Source organism: Dunckerocampus dactyliophorus, chromosome 3 (genome assembly GCF_027744805.1).
Source record: "Dunckerocampus dactyliophorus isolate RoL2022-P2 chromosome 3, RoL_Ddac_1.1, whole genome shotgun sequence".
Taxonomy (NCBI): Eukaryota; Metazoa; Chordata; class Actinopteri; order Syngnathiformes; family Syngnathidae; genus Dunckerocampus; species Dunckerocampus dactyliophorus.
Window position 1 is genome coordinate 32,367,581 of NC_072821.1, and position 27,198 is coordinate 32,394,778.

The 27,198-nt window shown below is 39.1% G+C and overlaps 2 protein-coding genes across 3 annotated transcripts; both read right to left on the bottom strand.

The window, feature by feature from the left end:
- Positions 1-5,935: 5,935 nt before the first annotated feature.
- foxr1 (forkhead box R1) lies at positions 5,936-15,420 on the bottom strand. 2 transcript variants are annotated; one of them, XM_054771272.1, is made up of 7 exons: positions 15,278-15,420; positions 13,156-13,248; positions 12,181-12,395; positions 9,997-10,065; positions 9,757-9,884; positions 7,454-7,686; positions 5,936-6,038 (listed from the first exon to the last, which is right to left on the bottom strand). In XM_054771272.1, the coding sequence occupies exons 1-7, from the start codon at positions 15,396-15,398 to the stop codon at positions 6,010-6,012; spliced, it is 888 nt and encodes a 295-aa protein (XP_054627247.1). In that variant the 5' UTR covers positions 15,399-15,420; the 3' UTR covers positions 5,936-6,009. The 2 variants fall into 2 exon arrangements, with proteins under 2 accessions (XP_054627247.1, XP_054627248.1); XM_054771273.1 differs by lacking the exon at positions 15,278-15,420 and adding an exon at positions 13,333-13,443.
- Positions 15,421-17,744: 2,324 nt separating this feature from the next.
- On the bottom strand, positions 17,745-26,096 carry atp6v0d1 (ATPase H+ transporting V0 subunit d1). The gene is made up of 8 exons (XM_054771907.1): positions 25,915-26,096; positions 25,377-25,548; positions 22,244-22,422; positions 22,105-22,184; positions 21,742-21,819; positions 20,018-20,194; positions 19,831-19,908; positions 17,745-19,509 (listed from the first exon to the last, which is right to left on the bottom strand). Exons 1-8 carry the CDS (start codon positions 26,039-26,041, stop codon positions 19,348-19,350), a joined length of 1,053 nt encoding a protein of 350 aa, XP_054627882.1. The 5' UTR covers positions 26,042-26,096; the 3' UTR covers positions 17,745-19,347.
- Positions 26,097-27,198: the final 1,102 nt, after the last annotated feature.

The following is a 27,198-nucleotide window of genomic DNA, read 5'->3' on the forward strand; positions in this document are numbered from 1 at the left end:
CGAGTTTCTCTGACTCACAGGTTCTTGGAAAAGACTCAAGTTTCCCAGACTTTCTGGTGCTCAGTAAAGACTCGTATTTCACTGACTCATGGGTGCTCGACAAAGACTCGGGTTTCACCGACCTGCGGGTGCTCAATGAAGACTCGGGTTTCACTGACCTGCGGGTGCTCAACAAAGACTTGAGTTTCTGTGACTCGCGGGTGCTCAAAAGACTCGAGTTTCACTCACCCACCGGTTGGCAAGGAGTCGAATTTGACCAACTTATGGGTGCTTGACAAAGACTCAAGTTTCACTGACTCACGGGTGCTCGGTGAAGATTCACATTTCACTGACTCGCTGGTGCTGAGTGAAGACTCTAGTTACACTGATTCATTGGTGCTCGATGAAGACTCAAGTTTCACTAACGCATCGGTTTCTGAGGACTTCAATTTCGCTGACTCACGAGTGCTCGACAAAGACTCGTGATTCACCGGCACGCAGGTACTCAAGGAAGACTCGAGTTTCACTGATTCGCAGGTTCTCGGAGAGGACTCGAGTTTGACCGACTCACGGGTGCTTGACGAAGGCTTGAGTTTCACCGAATTGAGGGTACACACAGATTTGAGTTTCACTGACTCACAGGTGCTCAATGAAGGCTCAAGTTTCACTGACTCGTGTGTTTGGCGAAGACACCAGTGAATCGACTACATGATTCACTTCAGTGAGTGACGCATAAGAACTGGAATCATGACAAGGAATCAAGTATCAACATGGGAAGAACACATTACATCACAAATGTCCAAGTGAAAGCCCAAATGTAGTCGCAAAGACAGAGCGGACCCAAGTGGTTTGCTTTCAGTACCAGTATTTAGTACCAGAATATGAATTGGCATTAAACATTGTAGTAAACACAGTTTTATTAGTATTGGAGTGTTCATTGCTGTGTTCAGTAGATGAGCATGTGTTGAGTATGTTAGCCCCATGATGTCTTGCAGCAGCTCTGCGATAGAAGAGGAACCTTTCACCAGCACCCACACAGATGTGGATTAGGTCACCCAGGCATTTGTAGCCAACACTGATTTACACTCATACAAACACTTTTGCTCGCTTGCTTGCCCGCCTGCCAATATCCTGGAGGAGCTCGAAACACTCAGATGCATTCCATTAAACAGTTGCCACAGCAACACAATCTGACTGTGGAACAGCTCAATCTGAACCTGTTAGAGCACAGATCTGTTGCCTCGAACACAACAAAAAAAAAACATAAAAAATAACCAAAAAAAACCTATGAACAAGACTTTTGAGAAGGTTTTAGATGTTCGCCTAGGTGGGGGGTTAGTTTGGGGCTTAGTCTGGTTCAGCTGGGTTCTGGAAAATATGAACATCGAGTATTTTCATTCAGTTAAGTTTATGTTTAAAAAAAAGGGTGCGTTTTTACACCAGATGCGCCTTCCTGACACAACCCTCCCATTTATCCGGGCTCGGGCTGGCACTGGACATCTCCAATGGCTGGGTATTGGAGATGTGTACACGTAATATGACAAAACAAACTAAAATTTCTCCTAATAAAGAAAAACTACAAACAGCAGAATGAAATGCACCTCAGTGCACAATGCTTTAGAACAGGGGTGTCCAAACTTTCTCCACTGAGGGCCACATAGTGGAAAATGAACGGATGCAACTTTGCATCTTTGATATTTTGTAAAGCAACACATATACTGTAGATATGTTATATACTGTATATTAATATATTGCATATATATAGAATGTATTGTTTATATACTGCTCAAAAAAATAAAGGGAACACTAAAATATCACATTCTAGATCTAAATGAATGAAATATTCTTATTAAATATTTTGGTCTTTCCATAGTTTAATGTGTTGACCACAAAATCACACATAAATTATCAACTGAAATCAAATTTGTTAACCCATGCAGGTCTGGATTTGGAGTCACACTCAAAATTAAAGTGGAAAAAGACACCACCTGTTGTCTATTCCATTTGCTCAACAGCATGTGAAATTGATTGTCAACCTGTGTTGCTTCCAAAGTGGACAGTTTGAATAACGACGCAGCAGTTTTGAGTTTGAATTGAGTGTTCCCTTTATTTTTTTTGAGCAGTGTATATTGTTATATATATTTTATATATATTGCAAGAAAAAAAATCAGCTTTGTAATAAATTTATGCCACTATGTTATTTTCCTCATACTACGAGGTTATTCTCAAAAAATCACTTTTTGACTTTTTCTTATTAAATTACATTAAAAAAATTTCCCGCCTAATATTTTGACTTTATTCTTGTAAAATTACTGCAGATTTTTTTTTGTCTTCGTCCGTCCATCCATTTTTCTATGCCGCTTATCATCACTAGGGTCGCGGTACGTTGGAGTCTATCCCAGCTGACTTCGGGCGAGAGGCGGGGTACACCCTGGCCTGGTCGCCAGCCAATCGCAGCACTCGTATAGACAAACAAACATTCACATTCATACCTAAGGACAATTTAGAGTCTCCAACCTAACATGCATGTTTTTTGGAATGGGAGAGGAAAACGGAGTACCCGGAGAAAACCCACGCACGGGGAGAACATGCAAACTTCACACAGAGATGCCCAACGGAGATTCGAACCCAGATCTTCCAGATCTCCTGACTCCCAACATGCTAACCACTCGGCCAATGTGCGTCCCTTTTAGTCTTCTTGTTAAATTATATTTTTAGAATGTTATGCGGGCCAATAAACAAACAGCCGCGGGCCACAACTGGCGGCTATCAATCGTGTTGTTTAACAAATTTTACTATGCAATTTACTATCTGCAGTCTGGGTTTTAAGACGTTTGAAGTCTTTTTCTCCCCTCTGGGTGCAAAAACCTGTTAGTCTCACTTAGCGCAATAAACGTTGCCAGCTGTCCTGTAAAGACATTGTCACGAAGAAGAAACTGATCCAAACATTTGGGGGAGTGAATTGAAGATGAATTACCTTCAGCAGAAGCAACCAAAAGTAAACTATGGCAAGAATGTTAAATGGAAGAAGCTTTTTTTTTTGTTTTTAAACCCAATAACTGCATATACTAACATTCATGGTTACAACGCACTGCCATAAATGATTAATTCTGTACAAAAACAAAAAGAAGTAGTTTTCTATTAACCTTTTTCCCTTCTGCATCAAAGAAAAGGAAAGTGAAATGAAATTAGACATTGTAAAATGCTCGGAAAGTGGAGAAACGTAGATCAACATTGGCTGGATGCCCGGTCCAAGCCGCTCATACAGTGTCTCCAGTTCAGAATTGGCTACACTCTCCCTTTTCAGAAAAGAGCCAAACCCGAGTTCTTTCTAAAACAAGTCAGCACCTAAATAACCCCCTGCCCCCCCATAAAAAAAATATTTTAATTTCTAATTCATTTCTGAAATTAGCTGTGGACTTCATAGCTAGCATTGGGTATCATTTAGCTCAGTGGACGCCAACCTGTCAATCGTGATTGACCAGTTGATTTTTGGGACTTGCCTGGTCAATCGCTGGTGTTAATTCCCCAAGTATGCGTTATGCATTTATATTTTGTGTAGGCAATGTTCAATCCAATTAAATTTAATTTATATCGCGCCAAATCACAACAGCAGTTATCTCATGGCACTTTACACATGGAGCTCAAAACAGAGAACCAGCTGAAACCCCACATGAGCAAGCGCTTGGAGACGGCGGCAAGGAAAAACTCCCTCTGGGGAAGAAACTGTAAACAGAACCAAGGCTCTGTGGGGCGGCCGCCTGTCTCGATCAGTTGGGTTAAGATATAAAAATAAAGTAGAGGCATAGATGGTAGATCAAGATAGAAGTCTTAGTCTTAGTTTGAGGAACAGAGAGGAGTGTCTCTGATACATATCGGTGTATCAGGGGTCAGATGTAACGATATGCTTTAGCAAAGAGGTACCTTTTGGGGAGATGGTTCCACAACAGAGGAGCCTGATAACTAAATGCTCTGTCTCCCATTCTAATTCTAAAAATTATAGGAATGGCGAGTAATTTTAACTTCTGGGAGCGCAGTGTTCTCCTGGGTTGATAGGGTTCTAGGAGCTCTTTAAGATATACTGGTGCCTGAACTGTGTAGTGCTTTATACTGTATGCAAGAAGGAGAGTTTTTAACTCCTAAATTTGACAGGTAACCAGTGCAGTGAGGCTAATATGGGTGAGATATGATCTCTTCTTCTGGTTCCGGTTAAGATTTGTGTGGCAGTATTTTGGACTAACTGACAGGTGTAAGGATTTCTTAGGGCAGCCTATTAACAGAGAGTTACAGTAATCCAACCTGGAGGTCACAAAAGCATGAACAAGTTTTTCTACATCTGGTAGTGGCAGGAATTTTCTGATGTTCTAGTCAGAAGACTGACACGAGACACGAGTTTGGACAGCTGACTAGTTTGGTTAGGTTTCATTGATAAGTGCAGTCGTGTGTCATCTGCATAGCAGTGGAAATTAATGGAGTGTTTTCTAATGATATTGCCTGAGGGGGACATATAAAGGCTGAACAATACAGGTCCTAGCACAGAACCCTGTGGGGTGCCATGACTGACCTTCATATGTCTGGATTCTTTCTTACAAATGGATACAAACTGCAGGCGATCTGACAAATAGAACTGAAACTATTTTAATGCATTTAATGTTCCTTTAATGCCAAGGGCATGCTCTAATGTCCGTATTGGGATTTGGTGATCAATTGTGTCGAATTCTGCTGTAAGGTCGAATAAAACTAATACTGAAACGAGGCCGTTGTCTGATGTGGTGAGGAGGTCGTTCGTAATTTTCACAAGTGCTGTTTCTGTACTGTGGTGCGTTCTAAATCCAGACTGAAAGACCACAAATAGGTGGTTTATTTGAAGGAAACGGTGTAACTGGTTGGCAATTACTTTCTCAAGGACCTTGGAGAAAAATGGAAGGTTAGATATTGGTCTGTAGTTAGCTAAGACGTGGGCCAAGGTTATTTTTTTTAAGAAGGGGTTTGATTCCAGACACACGAGTGACATATTATCTTGAGAAGAGCTGTGTTGACTAGTTGGGTAGTATCTTTGAACAAGTGAGTAGGGATGGGATCTAACTCGCAAGTTGAGGAGTTTGAGGAGGAAATTGTAGAGGCTAGTTCAGAGGGGTTGATGGAGAAAAACTGTGTTTCAGTCATCGCAGTTTCCTCTATGGTCACCGTGTTGGAGGGATGTACAGCATTGGTTGGTAAGGGGAGGTGGTTCAGGGTGGAGTTCATGTTTTCAGGGCATCTGAGGGTTCTTCTTAGGAACAATGGCCCATTCGAACCATCCGGGCAGCTGCTGTTGAAATGAGCGCACTGTATATGTTCATGTCTGCCTGTGTTGGTGATAAAAGATACCAGACAATACATCGACGACAAATCAGCCATTCGAATGAAAATCTGGACCAACAGACACGCACATTTTAAGCACTGAACACGCCCGTATGCTTGCCTAGGTTCACGGTTGAGACTAGGACTAGGGACCTTGGGCTCAAAAAGATTGACCACTGGTGTATGTAGGTACTGTATTATGTGTTACTGGTAAATTGGTACTATTGCCAGTTCACAGGTGAAAATGTCCAAAGTTACTTGAAAATGAGTTCCTCAAAATGAAAATTTAAGTTAATTTCTTTGAAGTATTCAGTTTGATATGCATGAAATACAAATAATTCCTATTGTATCCTGTACAAATGCCAGGATTTTACTTTTTTTAATCGGCTCTTTGCAAAAACAACAACAAAAAAAATGTAAACAGGAACCCCAACAAAGGACTTTGAAAAAGTTCAAGATCCACCTCCTCAGCAACAAAATAATATTCGCAGACCATCACAGTAACTTGCATCATTTTATTTGGAATTTGTTTTTTTAATGAAATAACTAAATCAAACATTTTCTTCATAAGCCATCAAATATGAAATTAAAGAAATTCTATTAAATAATATTCATATTTATCATAACATACGGGAAAATTAAATTTCAAGGTGCAGCCACGTATTCTTCCATTTGGACAATTGAAAATCACATTGCAAGCAGTTGTCCAATTATATCTGAAATGAAAAGAAAAGTGATCATTCTCACACTGCAACCTTCGTCATCACATCAGGATCTTTTGTTAATTTCCTTTAAATGGAGCAAAACACAGCAAAAGCTTGCCGTAGCTCTCAAATACCTTGAAAGGCATTAAATAAGGATATACACCCCTGGTCAAAATTTGAAAAATTGCAATAATTTACATTTTGCACTGTTGGAACTTGCTTGGAACTGGGCGTGCTTGATGCCAGTGTTTCCAGGAGGCTATAGTGGGAATGTTGCTCCAGGTGGTGAAGATGGCTTCACAGAGGGCATCCACTGTCTGGAAATGATATCCCTTTTTGTAAACTTCCCTTGCCATCCATTCCCAAGTGTTCTAACTGGATTTAGCTCAGGGGAACAAGCAGGATGGTCCCAAAGAGTGAGCGTATTCCTCTGGTAGACGTCCTTGGTCAGGCATTGTGAACTGCAACGTTGTCCTGTTGAAAAAGCCAGTCATTACGACACAGACGAGGGCCTTCAGTCATGAGGGATGCCCCCAGCAACATCTCCACATAATCATCTGCCATTTGACGCCCCTGCACAACCAGAAGCTCCATTGTTCCATTAAAGGAAGAAGCACCCCAGAACATGATGGAAAACATCTCAGGTAGGCTCCCCTTGTCATGCCAGTAACGTTGGTTCCATTTTTTCTCATCCGAGAACAAAACCTTCTTCCACCTTTCAATGTCCCATGCTTGGTTGTCTCGTGCAAATTCCAAATTTTGTGCCATTGAAGGAGACAAGGCCTTTGAAGACGTTTTTTGTTCTTAAAAGCCTTCTGTCGCAGATGCTGTCTCATGGTTATTGGACTGCACTCAGCACCAGTAACAACCTTCATTTGAGCCAAAGATATTCCGTGTCTTGACGGACAGCCAATGGCATCCTCCGGCTCAGGGCTGGTGACATTTTCAAGATTCAAGAGTTTTATTGTCATGTGCACAGTAAAACTGGTGGTTCTGCTATGCAATGAAATTCTTGTTCTGTTCATTCTCCCACTTGACTTTTTGTTCCATAACCCTCAGGATGTTTGAGGAAGCTATTTTGCCTTTGCCATCAAGAGATCATGACAGGGTGAATACCTGACACAAAATCACTTTCAATCCACGTTTGCCAAGAGTTTGGCTTTTAAAGGCTGCAGTCTTAAAGCTGATGAACAGCCCATTTCATTTTAATGCTTGTTTGCAATAAATTGCTTAGTCCAATTTTTTTTTTTTTTTAAATCTCACTTCCATTTCCTCTTTTTGCATTCTGAAGCTCTACTTAGAACTTCCTTAAGATCCAACAGTGCAAAATGTAAATTCTTGCAGTTTTTCAACTGGTTAACTACTACCGGGTTTTTTGGTCGGTCAGTTGTGTTCTCGTACGATTGATCATGGTTTTACCAATTTACCTGGACAAGACATGCTCCTCTCCAACTGCTTCAAAGTTTCTCTCGTCAACATGCGGATCTCATCCTTCAGTCGGCGATGGCCATCCAGAGTCAGGTGCCAAAAGCAGGACTTCCTTTTACCATCTCTGGACATCTGATTGCAGGTTTTGTGGAAGCTGTTGTTGAAGCAGAGGTTGTGTCGAATTGTGTTCTTCCAGCCACCAGGAGCTGTCTGAAAGAACGGGAAGTGCTCTCTGGGGGAAGCCAGGAATACACAGAGTCATCCAATGTACAGTATAGTCCAAAAAAGAAAAGTTTAATATTGATTTATTTGCATGTGTCGTGTTCAGAGAGAACTGTATTTTACCACAATACACAGAAGCAGAAGTCAACTGATTCTTTTCTTGCCATGCATTTTCAGGAGTCTGCCTTTGTACACCATCACAATGAACAAAACAGCCAACATGTGACTGATAGCTTTCAGTTCTTTTCTAGATTTATTTCCACAAATATCTATGTGTTTTTTGTGGTGTTGTTCAAATATAATGTATAGACACTCAAACCTTGCTTTTCAGATGCCCCGGTTTTCGTATTATTCTGTTCTTCTCTAAAATTCTACCTCGGTTTACGTACACTGTCTCGGTTTTTTGTCTAATATTGCATGAAACAAACTAGTCAGTTTGTCTGTATTGTATTGTTTTGTGAAATCAACTGCCCAAAAAAAAACACCCTAAGCCAGGGGTGTCCAAACTTTTTCCGAGCGCCACAGTGAAAAATTGTCACTTTGATATTTTGTAAAGCAACATACTGTATGCAGATGTGCTAAGAAGTTATATATATATAGTTCAAGAAATCACCTCAGCATCTCAGCTTCATCATATAGGTGAAAAAGCCTATTATTACTATCAACTTCGCTCTTTACTCTTTTTTCCAATTTTTGCCGTTTTTTTTTTTCCATTTTCAAAATATTTCAACTTTCTTCTTAAATATATTCATACATTTTCTTCTCATAATATTATGGTAAAATGTGAGTCTCTGATGTCTTATTTATGTCTATATTATACTACATATTATACTATATATTATGACTTCATCCCCATCATATTATCACTTTATTCCCATAATATAACATTTTCCCCCAACCTAATTTTCCAAAAAAATACAACTTTATTCTTTTTGTTTCTCATACTATGACTTAAAAAGAAGTGGTTGGGTTTCTTTTGTAACATTTCAGCTCTGTGCTACTAAAGCAGAGCCTCTCAAATAATGGGGAGCCCCCACCCCTGGGGGGGGGAAGACACAGTGAACTGTCAGGGGGTCGTCAGAGGCAGGGAGGACTTTCAGTATTAGTGCAGACCTGCCAACATGTAGGAATTTGTCATATTCGGCATATAATTGAACTCTTAAGCACGCTTGTATGCTTCACTGCTCTGCATTTTGTTGAATTTTGCTGGTTTCAGTTTTGAGTTCAGTTTGGACAGTACAGATAAATAAATATTACTTTCCCAATAGTATTTCAAATTGGGGGGAAATACAAAAACATTTCTGTCCCCCCTTAGGGGGATGGCAGAAAATAGAGGACCACTTTACTAAAGTTATATTTTTCCTCTATATTTTTCCTCATAAGTTAAAGTTGCTTAAATTAGAGACTTTTTTTGTTTTAATATTTTGACTTTATTCTCACAAAATTACAGCTATTTTCATTTCTGCTGGGGGTTTTTTTTCCAAATATTTCAACTTTCTTCTTGTAAATTTGCCTCTCGTAATTATGAGTCATAATTCTTGAAACTATGACTTTATTCCCATCATATTCTGTTCTTATCGTTTTTCCACAACCTAATTTTCCAAGAAATACAACTTTATTCATTTTTTTGTGGTTTTTCATATAATGACTTAAAAAAGTACCTTTGCTACTAAAATGTTATTTTTCCCCATACTACGTTATTCTCATAAAAAGACGACTTTTTCTCGTTAGATTACAACCTTAATCTCTTAATATATTTCACTTTATTCTTGTACAATTACTGCTGATTTTGTTTTATTTTTTCCTGTTTTTTTTAAGTTTTTTTTATTTTTGTATTTTCAGAATGTGCTACGGGCCAATAAAAAAACAGCGATGGGGGATAAATGGCCCCTGGGCCGCACTTTGGACACCCCTGGGTTATGGACAACATAAAACTCTCAGAAAGTGGAGAAAGTGTGTGAAACCTCGAAAATTTGAAATTTGAAAGTCTACATTTTAATACGTTTTGTGGTGGTATCAGGAGAATGTGGTTTTGTATGATTTCATTGAACCTTGCTTTGCCACACAGTTATTTCCTGACCTGGTAAAGTTGTAAATCTGCTGCACTTTGAGGCACCCAGTGTGGCTGCTCCTAAGCGCTAGAGCGATGAGGGTGCAGTAATTTACTGGTGGACGAGGCCAACATCCCGCCTTTACTGTCTTATTGTCCTGGAAAGAAGCAGACGTTATTCCCAATGTGATGCAAAATATGAATGTACCTGCGTTGTGTCGTGTCTTCTTTTAAGATAGAGTATGTTGTGTGCAGGCTTTGCTTCCTCACCCTTGCTTTTGAGGGTCTCCCCTTGGGTCTGCTGTATGTGGTCTGGCAAGAGGCTACTTCATCCTTTATCTAAGTCACAGTAAAAAAAAACAAAAACAAGTTTGAACCTGTTGTCAAGCAAGTACATAAAAAAAAAATACATATTGAAAAATCAGTCTTTAGGGATGTGTTCTTGCAGTAGACTTTAGTTGCTAGTATTATTTTTGCATCAGTCCTCGATTGGAGGTATGATGTTGTGGTTTTTGTATATGAAGTAATGACCTAATTTAACTACAACTTGCACGAATTATTCAATAAAACTGACAGAAGCAAAGTGGTAGCCAAACTTTCCAAATGCGGGAATGACCCCAAAGCTAGAAACGCCGTAAAACGAATGCATCATGTAAATGCTGCAATCACAGTACAGTACAGTACAGTACAGTACGTGCAGTATATGCTGCAGGATCAAAAACAAATGCTGTGATATCTGCCTTTAAAGACTTAATACAGGGGCGTCCAAAGTGCGGCCTGCAGCGCTGTTTTTTAATTGGCAGCTGGCAGAAAAAAAAAAATAAAACATAAAACTACAAAAAATAAAAGAAAAAAAGAAAAATCACTAGTAATTTTACATGAATAAAGTAATAAAAATGTAAAGGCAATACATTTATATGAAAATAAATATTAAAGGGAAAAAAGTTGTAATCTAACGAGAAAAAGTCATACTTTTAGGAGCACAACGGCATAATTGTAGGATGAAAAATATCATTTTAGTAGCATAAAGATGAAATCTTGAAGAAAAAAAAAGCCGTAATAAGAAGACGTAAAAAGTCGTAATACGGTATTACGAGAGACAAACAAAAGGTGTAATTTTTGGAAAATTAGGTTGTGGAAAAAGTTATAAGATCAAAAGAATAAAGTCAAAATATTATGGGAATGAAGTCATTTTCATTCCCATTCCCATAGCTTTGAGCAGAAAATTTTGAAGAAGTTGAAATAGTTGGAAAATGTAAAAAAAAATAAAATAAAAAAAAAAATAAAAAAGCAGAAATGGAAAAAACAGCTGTCATATTACCAGAATAAAGTCAAAATAGTACAGAAAAAAAAGATTTTTGGACATTTTTTTAAAAAACAGCAAAAATGGGGGAAAAGAGAACAGAGTCAAGTTGATACTAATAATGTGCTTTTTCACCCGTATCACAAAGCTGAGAGGCAGTTTTTTTCTTGATATACAACTTCTTAGCATATTTACGAGGGGGGTCACGAGATCTCACGAGATTAAAAAATGTGACAAGATTTCTTGTTCAGAAAAAAACTCTTGTGGGCACTTGGCCTGGGATGATAATAAATAAATGAATTAATGAATTAATCATACATGAAAATGAACTTGATAATTCTGCCGGCTTTAATATATTGCCATGTGCGTGCGTGTCCGTTTTCCTCGTCTCTCGCCTCCAAACAGGCAGGAAGAGGGCTCACTCTGTGCATTGGTTTCAGCACCTTGGTGCGTTTGTTCCATAGAACAACAGCATGAAGGGAGCGAGCCCTTTTGTCACTTATATAGTCGCTTTGTCTCGGTGGGTGGAGGCGGGGCAACTAGCATACACACAGAGCGCATAGTAGAAATTAAATTAGTAGATTGCTATATATTTTTTTCATAGTATTTTTCTTAAAAGTAATGGCAAAATCTCGTCTCGTTCCCGTAGACCCAATCTCGTGGATCGTCTCGTCTCGTGAACTGAGTGTCTCGTGCACCCCTAATGTCTACAGTACATGTGTTGCTTTAAAAAATAACAAAGTGGCCCTTGCATCTTTTCTTTTTTTACTTTGTGGCCCTCGGTGGAAAAAGTTTGGGCACCCGTGGTTTATGTGATTGCAGCATTTAACCGTGTTGTGTGGTGTTTGTGTGTTTTTGGCTGAGGATCACCGTTCGTTCATTTGTTTTTCCATTTGAAACCCACACGAAAAAAAACTCATGATTGTTTTTTTTTAACCAAATTAAAAATAATTCAAGCTTGTATTTTTCTTATTTGACATATAAGTGATCTAATCAATTAAAGGCCAGATTCAATGCTGCCAAAGTCTAAATCGAGCTGCAAGTCTTTGATGAAATTGTCAAGTCGAGTCCAAAGTCCCCAAAATTGCGACTCGAGTCCAAGTCACGTGGCTCGAGTCCACACCTGTATGTCGATATCTGCAACTGTATACCATGTAGTCAGTGGAGGAGGAGAGAACATGCAGCATTTGGTCTTTGGAGGAGAACATGTTGACATTTGTGGCCGGTGAATCCCGAGTCGTTGGATTTTGAATCGGCTCTGCAAGGTCTAGGATTTGGTCCGTATCTGCCTCGGGTTCTCCGTAGACTATAGGACAGGCGATGTTCGGATTGACCAGGAGCCACAGGTTTGGCTTCACAAAGGTGTCTGACCAAAAAAAAAAAATGGCACATGCATTATGTTATTGTTTTTATAATATTGTCTTCAAACCTAGTATCATCCATCCATTTTCTATACCGCTAACGTATTCCATTTTATATGTACTTCCTATACAGTCGTCTGTGGTTTGCTTGAAATAAAATGCAATATTTAAGCAAATTGTACGTATTTTTTTGCCTAAATGAAGCATTCTCAAGCATATAAATGAATGACAATACAAAAGGATTCATAAAACTAATATCTTGTTGTGCGCGCCTTGACGGAGCGCGACCTGGGAAGTGACGTGTGTGATGTCAGCTCACGAGAGTTGGCTGCGTTTAGCTGAGTGCTGGTGTGGAGAGTGCGATTGACTGGCACCGGTTGTGGCCGACAGCAGCTCCTGTGTGAACGTGCACTGCATGTGTGTTCTCCGCTTGTTAATAAAGTGATCAACCACAAACGGCAGCATTCCAGTCGTATTCTAAAGTGGTCACTAGCTGTGACGAGACAATAGCCACCGCAGGAAGTATGCAGTCAGTGCTAAAATGTGAGTCTATGATGTCTTATTTTCCGTTACGTCTACTATATTGGGTAATAGGAGTGTGAAGGTGACATTAGGGGCGTTATTTCGTGTCTCGAGGGCGATTGCATTAACTAAATGACAATTATTAATTGACTTTTTTACTTTTTTTACTTTTTTTTTTTTTAACTTTGTGGATTATTTCTGAATCTTTCCAACCTCTATACTAAATGATTCAATTTCACTCACCTGATGTTTTATCATACCAAATGAACTCATCTTTTCTCCTGGAGGCTCTCGCTGAAGGTCTCTGAACAACATATTGATCACTAAGTTTGTCGTCTGTCAGTGAGGAGAAAAGACAAAAGACTTGTAAAAACTGAAAAAGCCTTAAAAGAATATTATCACTACTTTGTGTTGGTTCACTTTTGGGGAGAATTCCCATCCATCCATCCATTTTCTATACCGCTTCTCCTCATTAGGGTCGTGGGGGCATGCTGGAGCCTATCCCAGCTGACTTCGGGCGACAGGCGGGGTACACCCTGGAATGGTCGCCAGCCAATCACAGGGCACATATAGACAAACAACCATTCACACTCACATTCATACCTATGGACAATTTAGAGTCACTAATTAAGCTAACTTGCATGTTTTTGGAATGTGGGAGGAAACCGGAGTACCCGGAGAAAACCCACGCGCACACGGGGGGGGGGGGGGGGGGGGACTTCCCCATCTGTTGAAATTATATTATACTGTAAATATTTTTCTTATCATTTCGTATCATGAGCAAAACCTTTACAAGGAAAATATACATACCCTCCCATTTTCTCAGGGAAACTCAAGTATTTTGCTTGTCTTTCCCGGCACCCTCCAGTTTTAATACTTATAACTTTCATGCAAAAATCTGTTATTTTTTATTTTGAAAGCCTGACTCCTGGCTACAGAAAGTGTTACGATTATGCTACCAGAGTGAGGGCCACAACATACCTGGCAACCCTCCCATTTTCCCTGGGAAACTCCCGTATTTTGCCCGTCTTTTCCGGTGCCCCCTCCAGTTTAATTTTAATACAAAATTTTTTTATTTTTTTATTTTGAAAGCCTTACTTTCTTGGCCACGGAATGTATTACATCGATGTTACCAAAGTGAGGGCAGGAACATACGTGGCGACACGCGCGTGTTCCCTGAGAAACTCCTGTATTTTGCCCGTCTCTCCCGGTGGCCCTTTCATGCAAAAATGCATTATTTTTTATTTTGAAAGCCTAACTTTACCGGCTACAGGATGTATTAGGACGATGATTCCAGCGTGAGGGCCGGAACATACCTGGCAACCCTCCCGTTTTTCCCGGGAAACTCTCGTATTTTGGCCTTTTTTCACGGTGCCCCCTGCGGTTTAACTTTCATGCAAAAATGTGTTCTTATTAATTTCGAAAGCCTGACTTTACAAGCTACAGGATGTATTACGCCGATGTTGCCAGAGTGAGGTCCGGAACATACTTGGCGACCCTCCCATTTTCCCCAGGAAACTCCCACATTTTGGCATTTTTTCCCGGTGCCCTCCGGTTTTAATAGTCACCATTTTCATAAAAAATGTATTCTTCATTTTGAAAGCCTAACTTTACCGGCTACAGGATGTGTTACGCTAATGTTGCCAGACTGGGGGCAGAAACATACCTGGCAACCCTCCCGTTTTCCCCAGGAAACTCTCGTATTTTGTGCTTTGTTCCCGGTGCCCTCCCATTTTAATAGTTTCACAAAGGAAAAAAATCCTTTCAAGTACTGCCGGAGCAGCACAGCTTCCAGTCCATACCAGTCAACATTTGCATTATAAAATAAGGGATATGCTCCGAAAAAATAAGGGAAAATGAAGGAAGTTCTGATCTTCCATAAGAACTTCCACCAGCCAGCTACCAGACTGGAAGCTGCGCTGCTCCGGCAGAACTGGAGATGACTTTTTTTCCCTCTTTATGAGAGTTAAATGTGGGGCAAAAAACTGTGGCACTATTCAAATGTGAGGGTTGCCAGGTATGCTGCGGCACTCCAGCAACATTGACCAACACATCCTGTAAATTCTGTTGGAAAGACCTGAAAAATGTCCCCCATTTTCAAATGCAAATCTTGACGTATCCAAAAGATATCTTTTTCATATGTCATTTCATTTGAATTTCCTGTGTAAATCGAGATCAAATGATAAAAAGTTGTCTTTGATTTATATTTTTTTATATGATCAGAATGCCAGTACCACACACTTTTCATTTTAGAGGTGACAAACGTCTGAGTTTCCTTGAATATCATTCAAGCAGACAGACACAGCTCAAGCTCCGTGATGAAACCCAAAGAGCTTTTTCACTATGATTGAATTTTTATATTTACCATGGTAAAACTGGTCAGTGGTTGTTGCCAGTTTCATCTCTTTGTCCATGTCCCAGTCTGTTAAACCTACAGAACAGTGCAGGTCAAAGAGTCGAGCTTGGGTTTGAAGCTGTAAAGTCATGTCAAGACCTCCAATGCGGGGACTTCCTTCAGTTTTTGGCCACCTTGGTGGAGTCCTGAAGGCTTCTGATGCTGCAGCTGGAGCTGATTGCAGTTAATTGAACTGCTGCAGCATTCTTAACTGCATTTAAACAGACGCCAAACGTTGATTTAACAAGTGAGGAATCTGTGGGGATTTAGACCGCAGAACACGGGAGCCCAAACTTTTACCAGCGAGGGCAACAGAGTGAAAAGTTAAAGAATGCAACTTTGATATTTTGTAAAGCAACACATACTGTAGATATGCTAAGAAGTTATATGCACTTCAAGAAAAAAAGTGCATCTCTACTGTTAGTATCAACTTCGCTCTCTGCTCTTTTCCCCCCCTCGTTTTTGCTGTTGTTTTTTTGTTGCATTCTCCAAATATTTCAACTTTCTTCAAGTAAATTTTCTTCTCGGAATTTTGACTTTATTCTCACAATGTGTTGACTTTATTCTCATAATATTCAGACTTTTTCCCCAAAGTCATTTTCAAAAAATTCTAACTTTATTTTGTTTGTTTCTCATAATATTACGCATTTAAAAAAATAATGTATTTTTTTCTCTTATATTTCAACTTTATGCTACTAAAATGACAATTTTTCTCATATTACGAGTTTATCTTGTAAAATTACAACTTTTTTCTGTTAATATTTTAATAGTTACGACTTTATTCCAAGACGATTTTGACTATATTCTATATATAAAACATAACAATATAACTTTTGCTACAAACAAAATTTCCAAAAATGACGGCTTTATTCGTTGTTTTGTTTGTTTCTCATGATATTCCAGCGCTAAAAAAATAACGTATTTTTTCTTTAATATTTCAACTCTATGCAACTAAAATTATTTTTTTCCCTCATATTACGTTATTCTCATAAAATTACAAAAAATTTTGAATATGACTTTTAGCTCAACTTTCTTCTTGTAAATTATCTTCTCAAAATGATGACTTTATTCCCATATATATATATATTTTCACTCTATTCTAGTCATTAATTTTGAATTGTTTCTCATAATATTACGACTTTAAAATGTGTTTCTTTAATATTTCAAATTTATGCTTGTAAAATTACATTATTGTTCGTCATAATATTACGTTATTCTTGTAAAATTACACCTTTTTTTATATTTTTACTTTATTCTTGTTAAATTACTGCAGATTTTTTTTTATTTTTGCTGTTTGTTTTTTTTGGGGGGGTGTGCAAAAACTGTACCTTTACTTTTATTTTAGTGACTCAGAAGGAAGTTCACATAGATGCACAGTCCAGCTTCTGGTGGCGGTTGGCTAGCTCAATAGCATTGTTCGGTACGCCACTGTTTAGTCATGTCTAGGGAAAATTATCCGTTTTATTCACTAAAGACCACACTTTTTTTCTAACGTCAAAAATTTACGCCACGATTTTGCCTCGGTCTGTGTACATTCTCCGCTTAGCGTACAATATTGTGCGCGTCTTGTTGTGGTATTAATACACTGTGCGAGTCCATCTGTATCCTGAATTTTTTTTTTATTGTCAGAAAACGTACTCCCTTGTTAGCATTCTACTAGCTCGCAAACACAATGGAAACCGGAAGTACATCTTCAACCATTGCAGCTCAAAAATGTTGAAGCAAAACATGTTTTTTTTTAGTTTTATATGCATAAAACAACTCTATATTCATATAAATTACGAATGAAAGGGCTAGATGAACATTTAAGCTTACTTTTACCTTCACTGACTACAGTTTTCAAAGACACGATGTGGCAGCGAGACACCCCACTGACACCATCTTCCTGTTTTGTCATGAGTTATTTCTTGAATTCGTTCAGGCTTCTCACCTTTATCAAAATGCTGGCACTGGCAACTCTCTTTGGCTCCATTTGGATTACAGTAGTTCTATGAATTTCTATACATTCTGAATTGTTTTCTGCATGTCAGACTATAATTGTACAAGTATAAAAATACTGTATATTTTGTGTTAACATTTTTGGTTTTCTAGAACGGATGAATTGGATTTACATTATTTTTAAAAATTGTTTGCAGTTAGCGTTGGACCTTCTGGAACGAATTAACTAAGGTTCCACTGTAAATATATTTTTTTCTCATATTTCTTTTTTCTAAATATAACTTAATTCACCTAATATTTGGATGTTATTCTCGCAAAGTTACTACACTTCCATTTTACTGTTTTTTATGTTTGTGTTAGTGTTTAATTGTATTTGTAGAATGTGTAGATATTAAAAAGAAATTGGCCCCCAGCTCGCACTATGAGCACCCCTGCCTTAGAATAAATACGTGAATTGTGCTCTAATTATTTAGAAATCAGGTGCAACAGCCCGTTGTTGACATTATGTTATTTATTTTTTATCACATTTACAACACATTTCACAGGAAAGACAGCGAGAAAAGCAATATGTACAGCGTGAATGGAAACGTAATCAGTCTTTAATAATCTAATCTTTAAATAGCCGTCTTTTTTACACCGACACACAACATGCCTCATTCTAGACTTCAAACATATAGTACAAGTACAACCATGGATGGAGAACGGTAGCTCCTGCATCGGATATCGAACAGCACTCTAGTTTGCAGAGGATAATGACTCACATTTGACATAATAGTTCATAGGAAACGTGACAACAGTGGAGGTGATATAGCTTTAGCTTTAAATAGTAAGTTTATGTAAAGAATCCACACGTTAGCCAGGCTATGGCTCTCACCTGATAGATTTACATTATGATTCGAAGTTGAGAGAAAATAACATTGATCGGCCCGAAATACACAAGCATATCCAGTTGCCAATTTCTGATGATTGGCTTTGAGGGTCTTCATCCTGTACGGTTTAAAACATCACTGAAAAATGAAAAATGAAATGAAATGTTTGTTTTCGATGTGTACTTGCTCAGCCTGTCTCGCACGGGTGTCCAAACGTCTTCCAGCGATGGCCGCATAACGAAAAATGTAAGGGCCACTTTGATATTTTGTAATGCGTATACTAAGAAGTTCCGTATATTTCAAGAAAAAAAATGCATCTCAGCTTTGTGATGTAGGAGAAAAAGCCTGTTAGTGGCAACTTTGAACTTTGTTCCCCATTTTTACAGTTAGTTTTTTTATTTTCCAAATATTTTAACTTTCTTCTTCAACAATCTTGATACATTTTCTCTTCATAACATTTTGACTTTATTTCCATAACTTTCCCCAAGCAAAATTTTCCAACAATTAGTTTTCTCATAACATTATGACCTTTAACAAATATTGTTTTCTTTAATATTTCAACTCTACAGTATGCTACTAACCATGACAATTTTCCTCATATTAAGAGTACTACATAATATTTTGGCTTTATTTTCATAAAATCACAGCTGTTTTTGTTTTTTTTTTAATTTTCCAACTATTTCAACCTTCTTCTTGAAAATTTTGTTCTCGTAATTAGGACTTAATTCCCATAATTGGACCTCAATCTCATAACTTCTTCCACAACCTAATTTCCCCAAAATCGCCACTTTATTTGTTGTTTTGTTTCTCATAAGATGACTTTTACAAGAAAAATTGATGCAACTAAAATTACGTTTTTTTTCCCCCTAATCTTATGACATTCCCCAAGCTTGAGACACCCCTGCTTTATCATGATGCTGGAAACCGCTGATTTACATGTACAGTACTGCAGATCATAAGATACTGGTGGAAGGCTTTCCACAACCTGGCACCATGAATAAAGTTTACATTACAGGCTCATAAACATACAATGAGTTGATTACAACCAGTGTAACGCCAATCAATGGATACTGACCTGTGTAAAGGGGTCAATTCACGCTAACGCATAACGAGTGGAGGCTGCTTAGCATGGAGGCAGCAGATCATTTAACACCAAGGTGGGAGTGGACAGACTGAGCCAAAGGACTGGATGACATGGGTCTGGAAGGAAAGAAAATAAAAGTGCGAGGGATCTTAGAAGATAGGAATGTAGTTGTCGATCTTGGCACGGTGCCGCTGGGCGATGCACTCGGCGATCCAGACGATGTTCCTGCACTCCTGCTCCTTCAGCTTGACATAGGCATAGAAAACACTGAAATGGAACTGATTGAGGAAAGCCAGTTTGTTCAGTTTCACCTGCAGGGAAAGGAAGAAGACTTCAGGAGGCTGCACGAGCATGACCATCCAAGAGAGTTGTTTATTATTATTTTATTTTATTTTTTAATGGGGCAGTGTGTCATCTATTAATACTCCTATAGGTGGCAACACACTTTAAGTGGAATGTGCATCTTTGTTATCTATTTAATGTTCGAAATCTCCATGTGCGCTGTGTTCCCAGAGAGTAGCCGACACATACAGTACATTTTTTATTTGGCAAAAAAAAGTTGAACAAGGGCTACAAAGCCAAACACATTGGCGAGCAGGTGTTGCTTTTGTGTGTGTGTGCGTGTTGGTCACCTCATGTTCAAAGAAGCGATCCTCCAGCGTTTTGTCACCAGGGTTGCTGCCAGCACCCTCAAAAAGTAACTTGTACTCCTGAAGAGGACACAAGCAATTGTGTTTGGTCGCACAATTGGAAGTTACACAAACAGAAAGTACGCCCTCCGCTGTGCAAAGAAGAAGCACAAAATGCTCCAGCACTTACAGGATAGTAGTCCGCCACAGCCTTGACCTGCTCGTAGTCGTCAGCCCGGGCCAACTGAGCAAGGCCTTCTGGGTAAAGCTTCCCACAATGAGGGAAGAGCTTAGCACGGTCCTCCTTAGACAGCTCGGTGCCAAAGGAGTTGATGGTGATGATGAAGGCTCTCCTGTCAGCCTCAAACTGCAGCAAAGATTGAGAGGTTAGCGGTGTCTATTTCATAAACATTTTCGGACAACGCCGCCTTTAGTCCAAGTATTACGATTAAGGACGCTATACACTCGTCCCTCGCCACATCGAGGTTCGAAAATTACACCCTCACGCTATCACGTTAGTGTTAGTAGTTATAAATGATCGCTGTTTTGTGTCTGAATATAGCCTATTATTAGTGTGGTTTTTTTGTGCATATTGAAGCATGTAAATTGAGCATTTTCAAGCCTACAAATGGCTAAATGAACTAGCTGCATGAATTAAAATAAAAATACAAGACAGAAGAAACATTATAATTCTGGATGTAGTATTCTACATTGGCCACTAGGTGTCAGTTCGGTGAGACAGGCACCAGACGTGATCGTCAGAAGAGGCATTTATTTGCAGGTTTAAATATCTCAACAGGCAATAATAACATAATAATCATAATAACACGCGTTACTGTTGGGGCCATAACCCATGACAAGCTAAAACTGGCCTAATGCCCAAAAGGCCCAAAAGGCAGCTTGGATAGGTTCCTCCCCGAGACCCTAGTGAGGACAAGCGGCATAGAAAATGGATGGATGGATGTCTACTACATTGGATAATATGAGTGTAAAGCCATTTAAAGCCACCATTACAATATATTGATGACACAGTAGTCCAGAAAATAGTCCTGTCCAGAAAAAAAGCAACAAGGAACTGCTAATGTATGTTATCTTATTTATGTCGAATATGTCTATTTTTTCTGATTCTATTTACTATATTGGGCAATACAAATGTAAAGGTGACTATAGGGGTGCTATGTCATGTATAGAGGACTCTAATAATGTTTAAAAGCTTATTTAGAAGATCGTAAACAGTTTTTCTATGCTATAACAGCAAAAATATTCAATTTATTAATATTGAACCCTACTTAGCAGAAATTCACTTATCACGGTTAACTGATTCCAGACCAGTGAAATTCTGCTAAGTAGGATTCAATATAAATAAATGATGATTAATAACTTACGAGGGACGATTTTATTGGCTGACAGGCTCTACAGTGGGAGAAATAATGCTTTGATCCCCTGTTGGTTTGTAAGTTTAACACCTTACAAAGACATCAACAGTCTGTATTGTTATGGTAGGTTTATTTGAACAGAGAGAGATGGAATATTAGCATTATTATTATTATTATTATTATTGTTGTTTTTGCTGTATTAGGGTTGATTGAGTGAGCCAGTCTGTGGGGGATGAAAATTTTTCTGGTTGGTGGGGGATCAAATACTTCTTTCACTCAATTAAATACAAATAAACTTACATTTTTTTCTGGATTTTTTTTCTTCCTGATATTCAGATTCTCTGTTAAAAATAAACCTACCATAAAAATGATGTCATGTCATGATGCCATGTCTTTGTACAGGGGAAAAAGTTACAAAATCAGCAGTGGACCAAATAAATGCTTCTCTTCGGTAAATTAAGATTTCGGTGTTTTCTTTCTTGGGTTACAAAATAAATGTGCAAATGTGATAAACAGAATGAATTAAAATGTCACTCACCTCCAAGATGGGACACATGGTATCAGCTGTGGTCCCTCCCAGGTTGGAACAGAACTTATAGAATGCTTCCAGATAAGCCTGAGAGGATCGATAAAGACAGCAAATAAAATGATGATATGATGACAGTACTACAGCACTATTGCTATCAGAAATAATAATATCAACCACATATGATTTCGATATCAGTATTAACATTGTTATCCTATTCACGTAACCAATTATGACTTATTTAGGTGTGGTTTTTTTTAAGTTGTGTAGTACATTGTCATTTCTCTTGCAGTTGTTTGCGTCCATTTCTTTCTCCATTTGCTGAATTCTGTCTAGGACAAGTACATTAACAACAATCTACAGTAAATCTTTTACCTTGTAGAGTGTGTTACGAATGATTTCGATGTTCATTTCGTCCAAGTCCTGCTCAGATATACAGTCCTGGAAAAATGCAGCTGAAAGCAAAACAAAAGGTGAAGGTTTGTCTTATATTTAGCGCCGTAAGGACAATTACCTAGGGGTGTGTCCACCAGAATGGCGTTGTACAGCTCAGCTGGAGTCTGAGCGATGTTCACCGCCTCCATCTGCTCAAAGCTGCCCAGCGGGTGACACTTTGGCACCAGCTCAGAGATGGCCCGCTGGTGAAGGGTTCCCGTGATAAGCAGGATGACGTTATCAATCATATAGCTGTACCTATAGTCACCGAGACACACAAAGTAATCAGGAACTTTTCTTTTTTTTTTTTTTTCAACAATTTGTGGGCCGAATCTTATGTGGCAGACTCAGCCGCCCGGTCTAGGTTGAATGGAGACTCTAAACGGCCCATAGGTGTGACTTTGCATCAAAGGGATAGTTTGGATTTTTTGACATGAAGTTGTATGACATCCCCATCAGCATTGTTCAAAAAATTAAAACATTTGCATCACAACAATGCCTTCTCAAAAAAAAAATCAGACCTCACAAAACGCTTGCCGTTATGTATTTGTCTCCCGCCGTATTCCTGCACACTGTCGCCTGTGCGTTCATGTGTATGTGACGAAAGACGCTCACATCTACATCACGATAGAGCTCCACGCCCATCTTGTCTATGTATGTGTTCCACAGCGGAAGAAGATGCGAGTGTCTTCGTCACATTCACATGAACGCAAAAGGCGGCCGTGCGCAGGGATACGGCGGGAGACAGATATAACGCCGCGCGTTTGGTGAGGTTTGAGGGTTTTTTTAAAAGGCATTTTTATGATGCAAATGTTTTAATCCTTTGAACGCATATAGTTTTTAGAAGCCAAACTCTTTACTTAATTGTCCCCAGCAACTAAGCGGAACTACGTTCTTCATCACAGAAATTGTGACCAGAACTGGACTTAGGAGACCAAGTGGGGGGTAAGTCTCTCTGTTATTGGACTACAATGCTGATAGGGATGTCATACAACTTCATGTCAAAAATACGAACTATCCCTTTAAGAGTGAGTACTTGTTTGTCTATATGTGACGTGTGAGTGACTGCCAACTGGGTGAGGGTGTATCCCGTCTGCTGCCCAAAAGGCAGCTGGAAAAAGCTCCAGCTCACCCATAACCATAAACAAGCTACGCGGTAGAAAATTAGAGACACACTAGGAACCAGGAGTGCATGAAAATGATCAGATCAATATGAGGAATTATGACGTCATACTGATACGTCACGCCTTCGCCACATTGAAGTTCGAGTTTCGCAGCTTCACTCTATCACGGTTTTTGAAAAATATATTAATAAATCATGCTGTTTCATTGTTGAATAGGGCCTATTATTAGTCAAAAAGCATGAATATTTAAACAAATGTTAATTGTTTTTTGCCTGAAATATGTAGTATTCTATACTAGTTACTTGATGTCAGTCATGTTACTATAATGTTCCGGGGCATACCCCGCGGCTCTAATGAGGATAAGCAGCATAGAAAATGCATGGATTATTAGGGGTATCACAAGACACGACGATACACGAGATTGGGTCCACGAGAACGAGACAAGACTTGAACATCACTTTCACGAAAAGTACAATGAAAAAATCTAAAAAATATGACAATATATTGCAATCTACTGTTTTCATTAATACTACGTTAGACTCTTCTGCACTCTGTGTGTGTATGCTCCCAGCCCTGCCTGCACCCACCGAGATAGTGACTGCATGACTGACAAAAGGGCTCACTCCATTCATGCTGTTCGATGGAACAAACACGCCAAGGTGCTGAAACCAATGCACAAATTGAACCCTCTTCCTGTCTGTTTGGAGGCGAGAGATGAGGAAAACAGAAACGCGTGCACATGGCAATGCTGTATATCGAGGCCAGCAAAAGCATCAAGTTCATTTTCATTTATTGTGTGAAAAACTCATTTATAATCGTCCCGGCCTAGTACCCACAAGACATTTTTTCCATGAACGAGAAATCAAAAAATGTCACAGTAATTGGTTCTTCTTTCATAGTTATCGTATAGAAAACCTGTTTACAACCTTCTAAATATGGTTTTTAACATTATTAGAGCCCTCTAGACCTGAACTAACACCCATAGAATCACCTTTACACTCATATTACCCAATATACTAGACATAATAAGTAGGGGTGTCACAAGATTTCACGAGGTTAACTGCACTGGGATTACTGTATTTCAACTTTCTTCTTGTACATTTTTTTCCGCTTAATTATGACTTTATTCCTGTAATACTGTGAGGTTTTTCCCAAACCCAATTTTTCAAAAATTCCAACTCCATTCTTGGTTTGTTTTGCATAACAAAACTTTTAGAGAATAACATATTTTTTTCTTGAATAGTTCAACTTTATGCCACTAAAATGACATTTTCATTATTATATTTTCATTATTATATTTTCATAAAATTGTGACTTTTTCTCGTTAGAATACAACTTTTTTTCTGTCATTTGTATATTTTGACTTCACTCTTGGTAAAATTACTGCTGATTTTTCCATTTTGCTGATTTTTTTAGTTTTCTTGTTAAATTGTTCCGTGTGTCACAAAATCTCTTGAGATTAAAACATGACAAGATTTCTCATTCAGAAAAGAAATGTCTTGTGGGCACTAGGCCTGGGACCACAATAAATACATTAATTAATCACACAATAAATGAAAATGAACTTGATCATTTTGCCCGTCCCAATATATTTCCACATGCATGCGTGTCTGTTTTCCTCGTCTCCAAACAGGCAGTTAGAGTTCACTCTGTGCATTGGTTTCAGCACATTGGCGCGCTTGTCCCATAGAACAAAGGCATGAACGGAGCGGAGTAAGCCCTTTTGTCAGTCATACAGTCTCTTTCTTGGTGGGTGGAGGCGGAGCTGCTAGCATACACACACAGTACAGAAGAGTGTAACATAGAAGAAATTAAATCCGTAGACTGCACTATAATGTCATGTAGTTTTCACATTTTTCATTGTTCTAAAAGTAATGGTAAAATTTAATCTCGTTCTCGTAGGCCCAATCTCGTGTATTGTCTCGTCTCGTGAACTGAGTGTCTCATGACACCCCTATAAAAAAAAATTTATAGACTGTGACGTGGGCCAATAAAAAAAAACATTGGACAAACCTGCTGTAACTGGACAGCGTATACAGGGAATGTAACGGTGTGCAACATCTTCCTACAGACAAACAATTTCCTCACGTGATGAAATCCATGAAGCTGGCCAGTGGCTCATATGACTGGTTCCTCATGTGACGAAACTCCACAACCATCTTCTCCTTTAGCTTGTCGTCAATGACGGACACGGTGAGAGGTGATGCCTCGTTGGCCAAGAAGCTGCCATAGTCTGTGCTCTGCAGGTGCAGCTTCAGGTCTGGAGGAAGGCAGAGTGCGGGAAAAGGGCTTTTCATTCATCGACCAATTAAGCTAACGAGACATTAAATAAATTCATTGAAGCTTATGTACCAGGAAACCTACTCCGGTACAGGAAGCTAGCGTCGTGCTGGCTACCAGCTGGCTGGCTACCAGCTATGAGGACGTCTTTTAAATTACTTCTTGCTGAACAATAGACTAATACCAAACGACTCTCGTACACTACATCGACTTGATCGCTAGTCTCGAAATAAAATAGACAAATAAAGCAAAAATTCTAACAGAACCGGGCTATGTGTCATAGAAATGACAGCTAGCGCCCATGAAGTTAGCTTGCAGGGTTAGCGATTAGTTATATTAAACTCACCTTCTAAGGTCTCACATTGCACCAGGTTTAAATAATCAGCCTGAGACAGAATTCCAGCTTTAAATCCCCTGACCAGCCCCTCAAGGTACCCATTATCGACGTTGAAATAAAGCTCGGAGAACGGCATCCTGTCTGACAGTCAGATCTTTCGCTACAGTCTGACCGGGGTGCTAAGCATTAGCATTAGCATCAGCTGACTGAATCACGTGACTGTCACCTGACCAGTCAGCTCTTTTCCGCTGTTTTGCTTGGCTCATATTTTTGTGTCATACAAAAATATGGTACACGAAGACTTGTTATTTTAGCACAGCAAAGTTTTGTTCATTTTGTAAAGGGTTAGATACATTACACTTTATTGCCATTGCGCATGTCACAGGTAGGTTTACATACATCCGTGTCCTTGGTAGCATCGTCCATGGTAGTATATGTTGACTGGGGGATGTTAGTTCATTGCAGTGCCAGTAGATGGCGGTGTTGTGTCATTTACATCAGTGGTCTCCCACCTTTTTTGACCCATGGACCGATTGCACCTGAAAGCTTCCCGTGTTGCGGTAGAGCCCCACCCATGGATCGGTACTGGGGACCCCTGATTTACATGACTCATGAATGTGAATTGGGTTCATTCAATTCAAGAGATTCAAGAGTTTTATTGTCATATGCACAGTAAAACAGGCAGTTATACTATGCAATGAAATTCTTATTCTGTTCATTCTCCCAAGAAAAGAAAGAAAACACAAGAAAAAGAATAAGAACATAAGAAACATAAATACCAATAAATTAAGCAACAACAACAGAAGAGACATTGATACAAATAAATACAAATAAATAAATAAATAAAGTGCTATGAGTGTGTGCGTGTGTTGCGTGCGGCATGTGTGAGTGCTTCGTTGAGAAGTCTGATGGCCTGTGGGTAAAAGCTGTTTGCCAGCCTTGTGGTCCAAACTCCTGTAGTGTCTGCCTGATGGTAGGAGTGTGAATAATGAGTGTTGTGGATGTGTGCTGTCCTTGATGAGGTTGTATGTTCTGCGTAGGACTCTAGATTTATAAATGTCTTGCAGTGAGGGGAGGGCTGCCCCAACAATGTTCTGTGAGGTCTTCATCACCCGCTGGAGTGCCTTCCTATCACGTGTTGTACAGTTACCGTAGCAAACAGTGATGGAGGCTGTAAGGACACTTTCAATAGTGCATCTGTAGAAGCAACTGAGGATTTTGGTGGACATGGCAAATTTCCTCAGTCTTCTCAGGAAGTACAGTCTCCTTTGGGACTTCTTGATGATTTGTTGG

What these genes read in the sequence shown, in the direction of transcription:
- atp6v0d1 (XM_054771907.1), bottom strand. Translation starts at nt 26,041, where the DNA reads ATGCCGTTCTCCGAGCTTTATTTCAACGTCGATAATGGGTACCTTGAG. An exon ending in CCATGTGTCCCATCTTGGAG is followed by an intron (nt 20,195 to 21,741) that starts GTGAGTGACATT and finishes TCTTTGCTGCAG; the next exon opens with TTTGAGGCTGACAGGAGAGC. An exon ending in CTGTGGCGGACTACTATCCT is followed by an intron (nt 19,909 to 20,017) that starts GTAAGTGCTGGA and finishes TGTCCTCTTCAG; the next exon opens with GAGTACAAGTTACTTTTTGA.
- foxr1 (XM_054771272.1), bottom strand. Translation starts at nt 15,398, where the DNA reads ATGACTTTACAGCTTCAAACCCAAGCTCGACTCTTTGACCTGCACTGT. An exon ending in CACTGACCAGTTTTACCATG is followed by an intron (nt 13,249 to 15,277) that starts GTAAATATAAAA and finishes CCTCACTGACAG; the next exon opens with ACGACAAACTTAGTGATCAA. An exon ending in GGAGACCCTCAAAAGCAAGG is followed by an intron (nt 9,885 to 9,996) that starts GTGAGGAAGCAA and finishes GCTTCTTTCCAG; the next exon opens with GACAATAAGACAGTAAAGGC.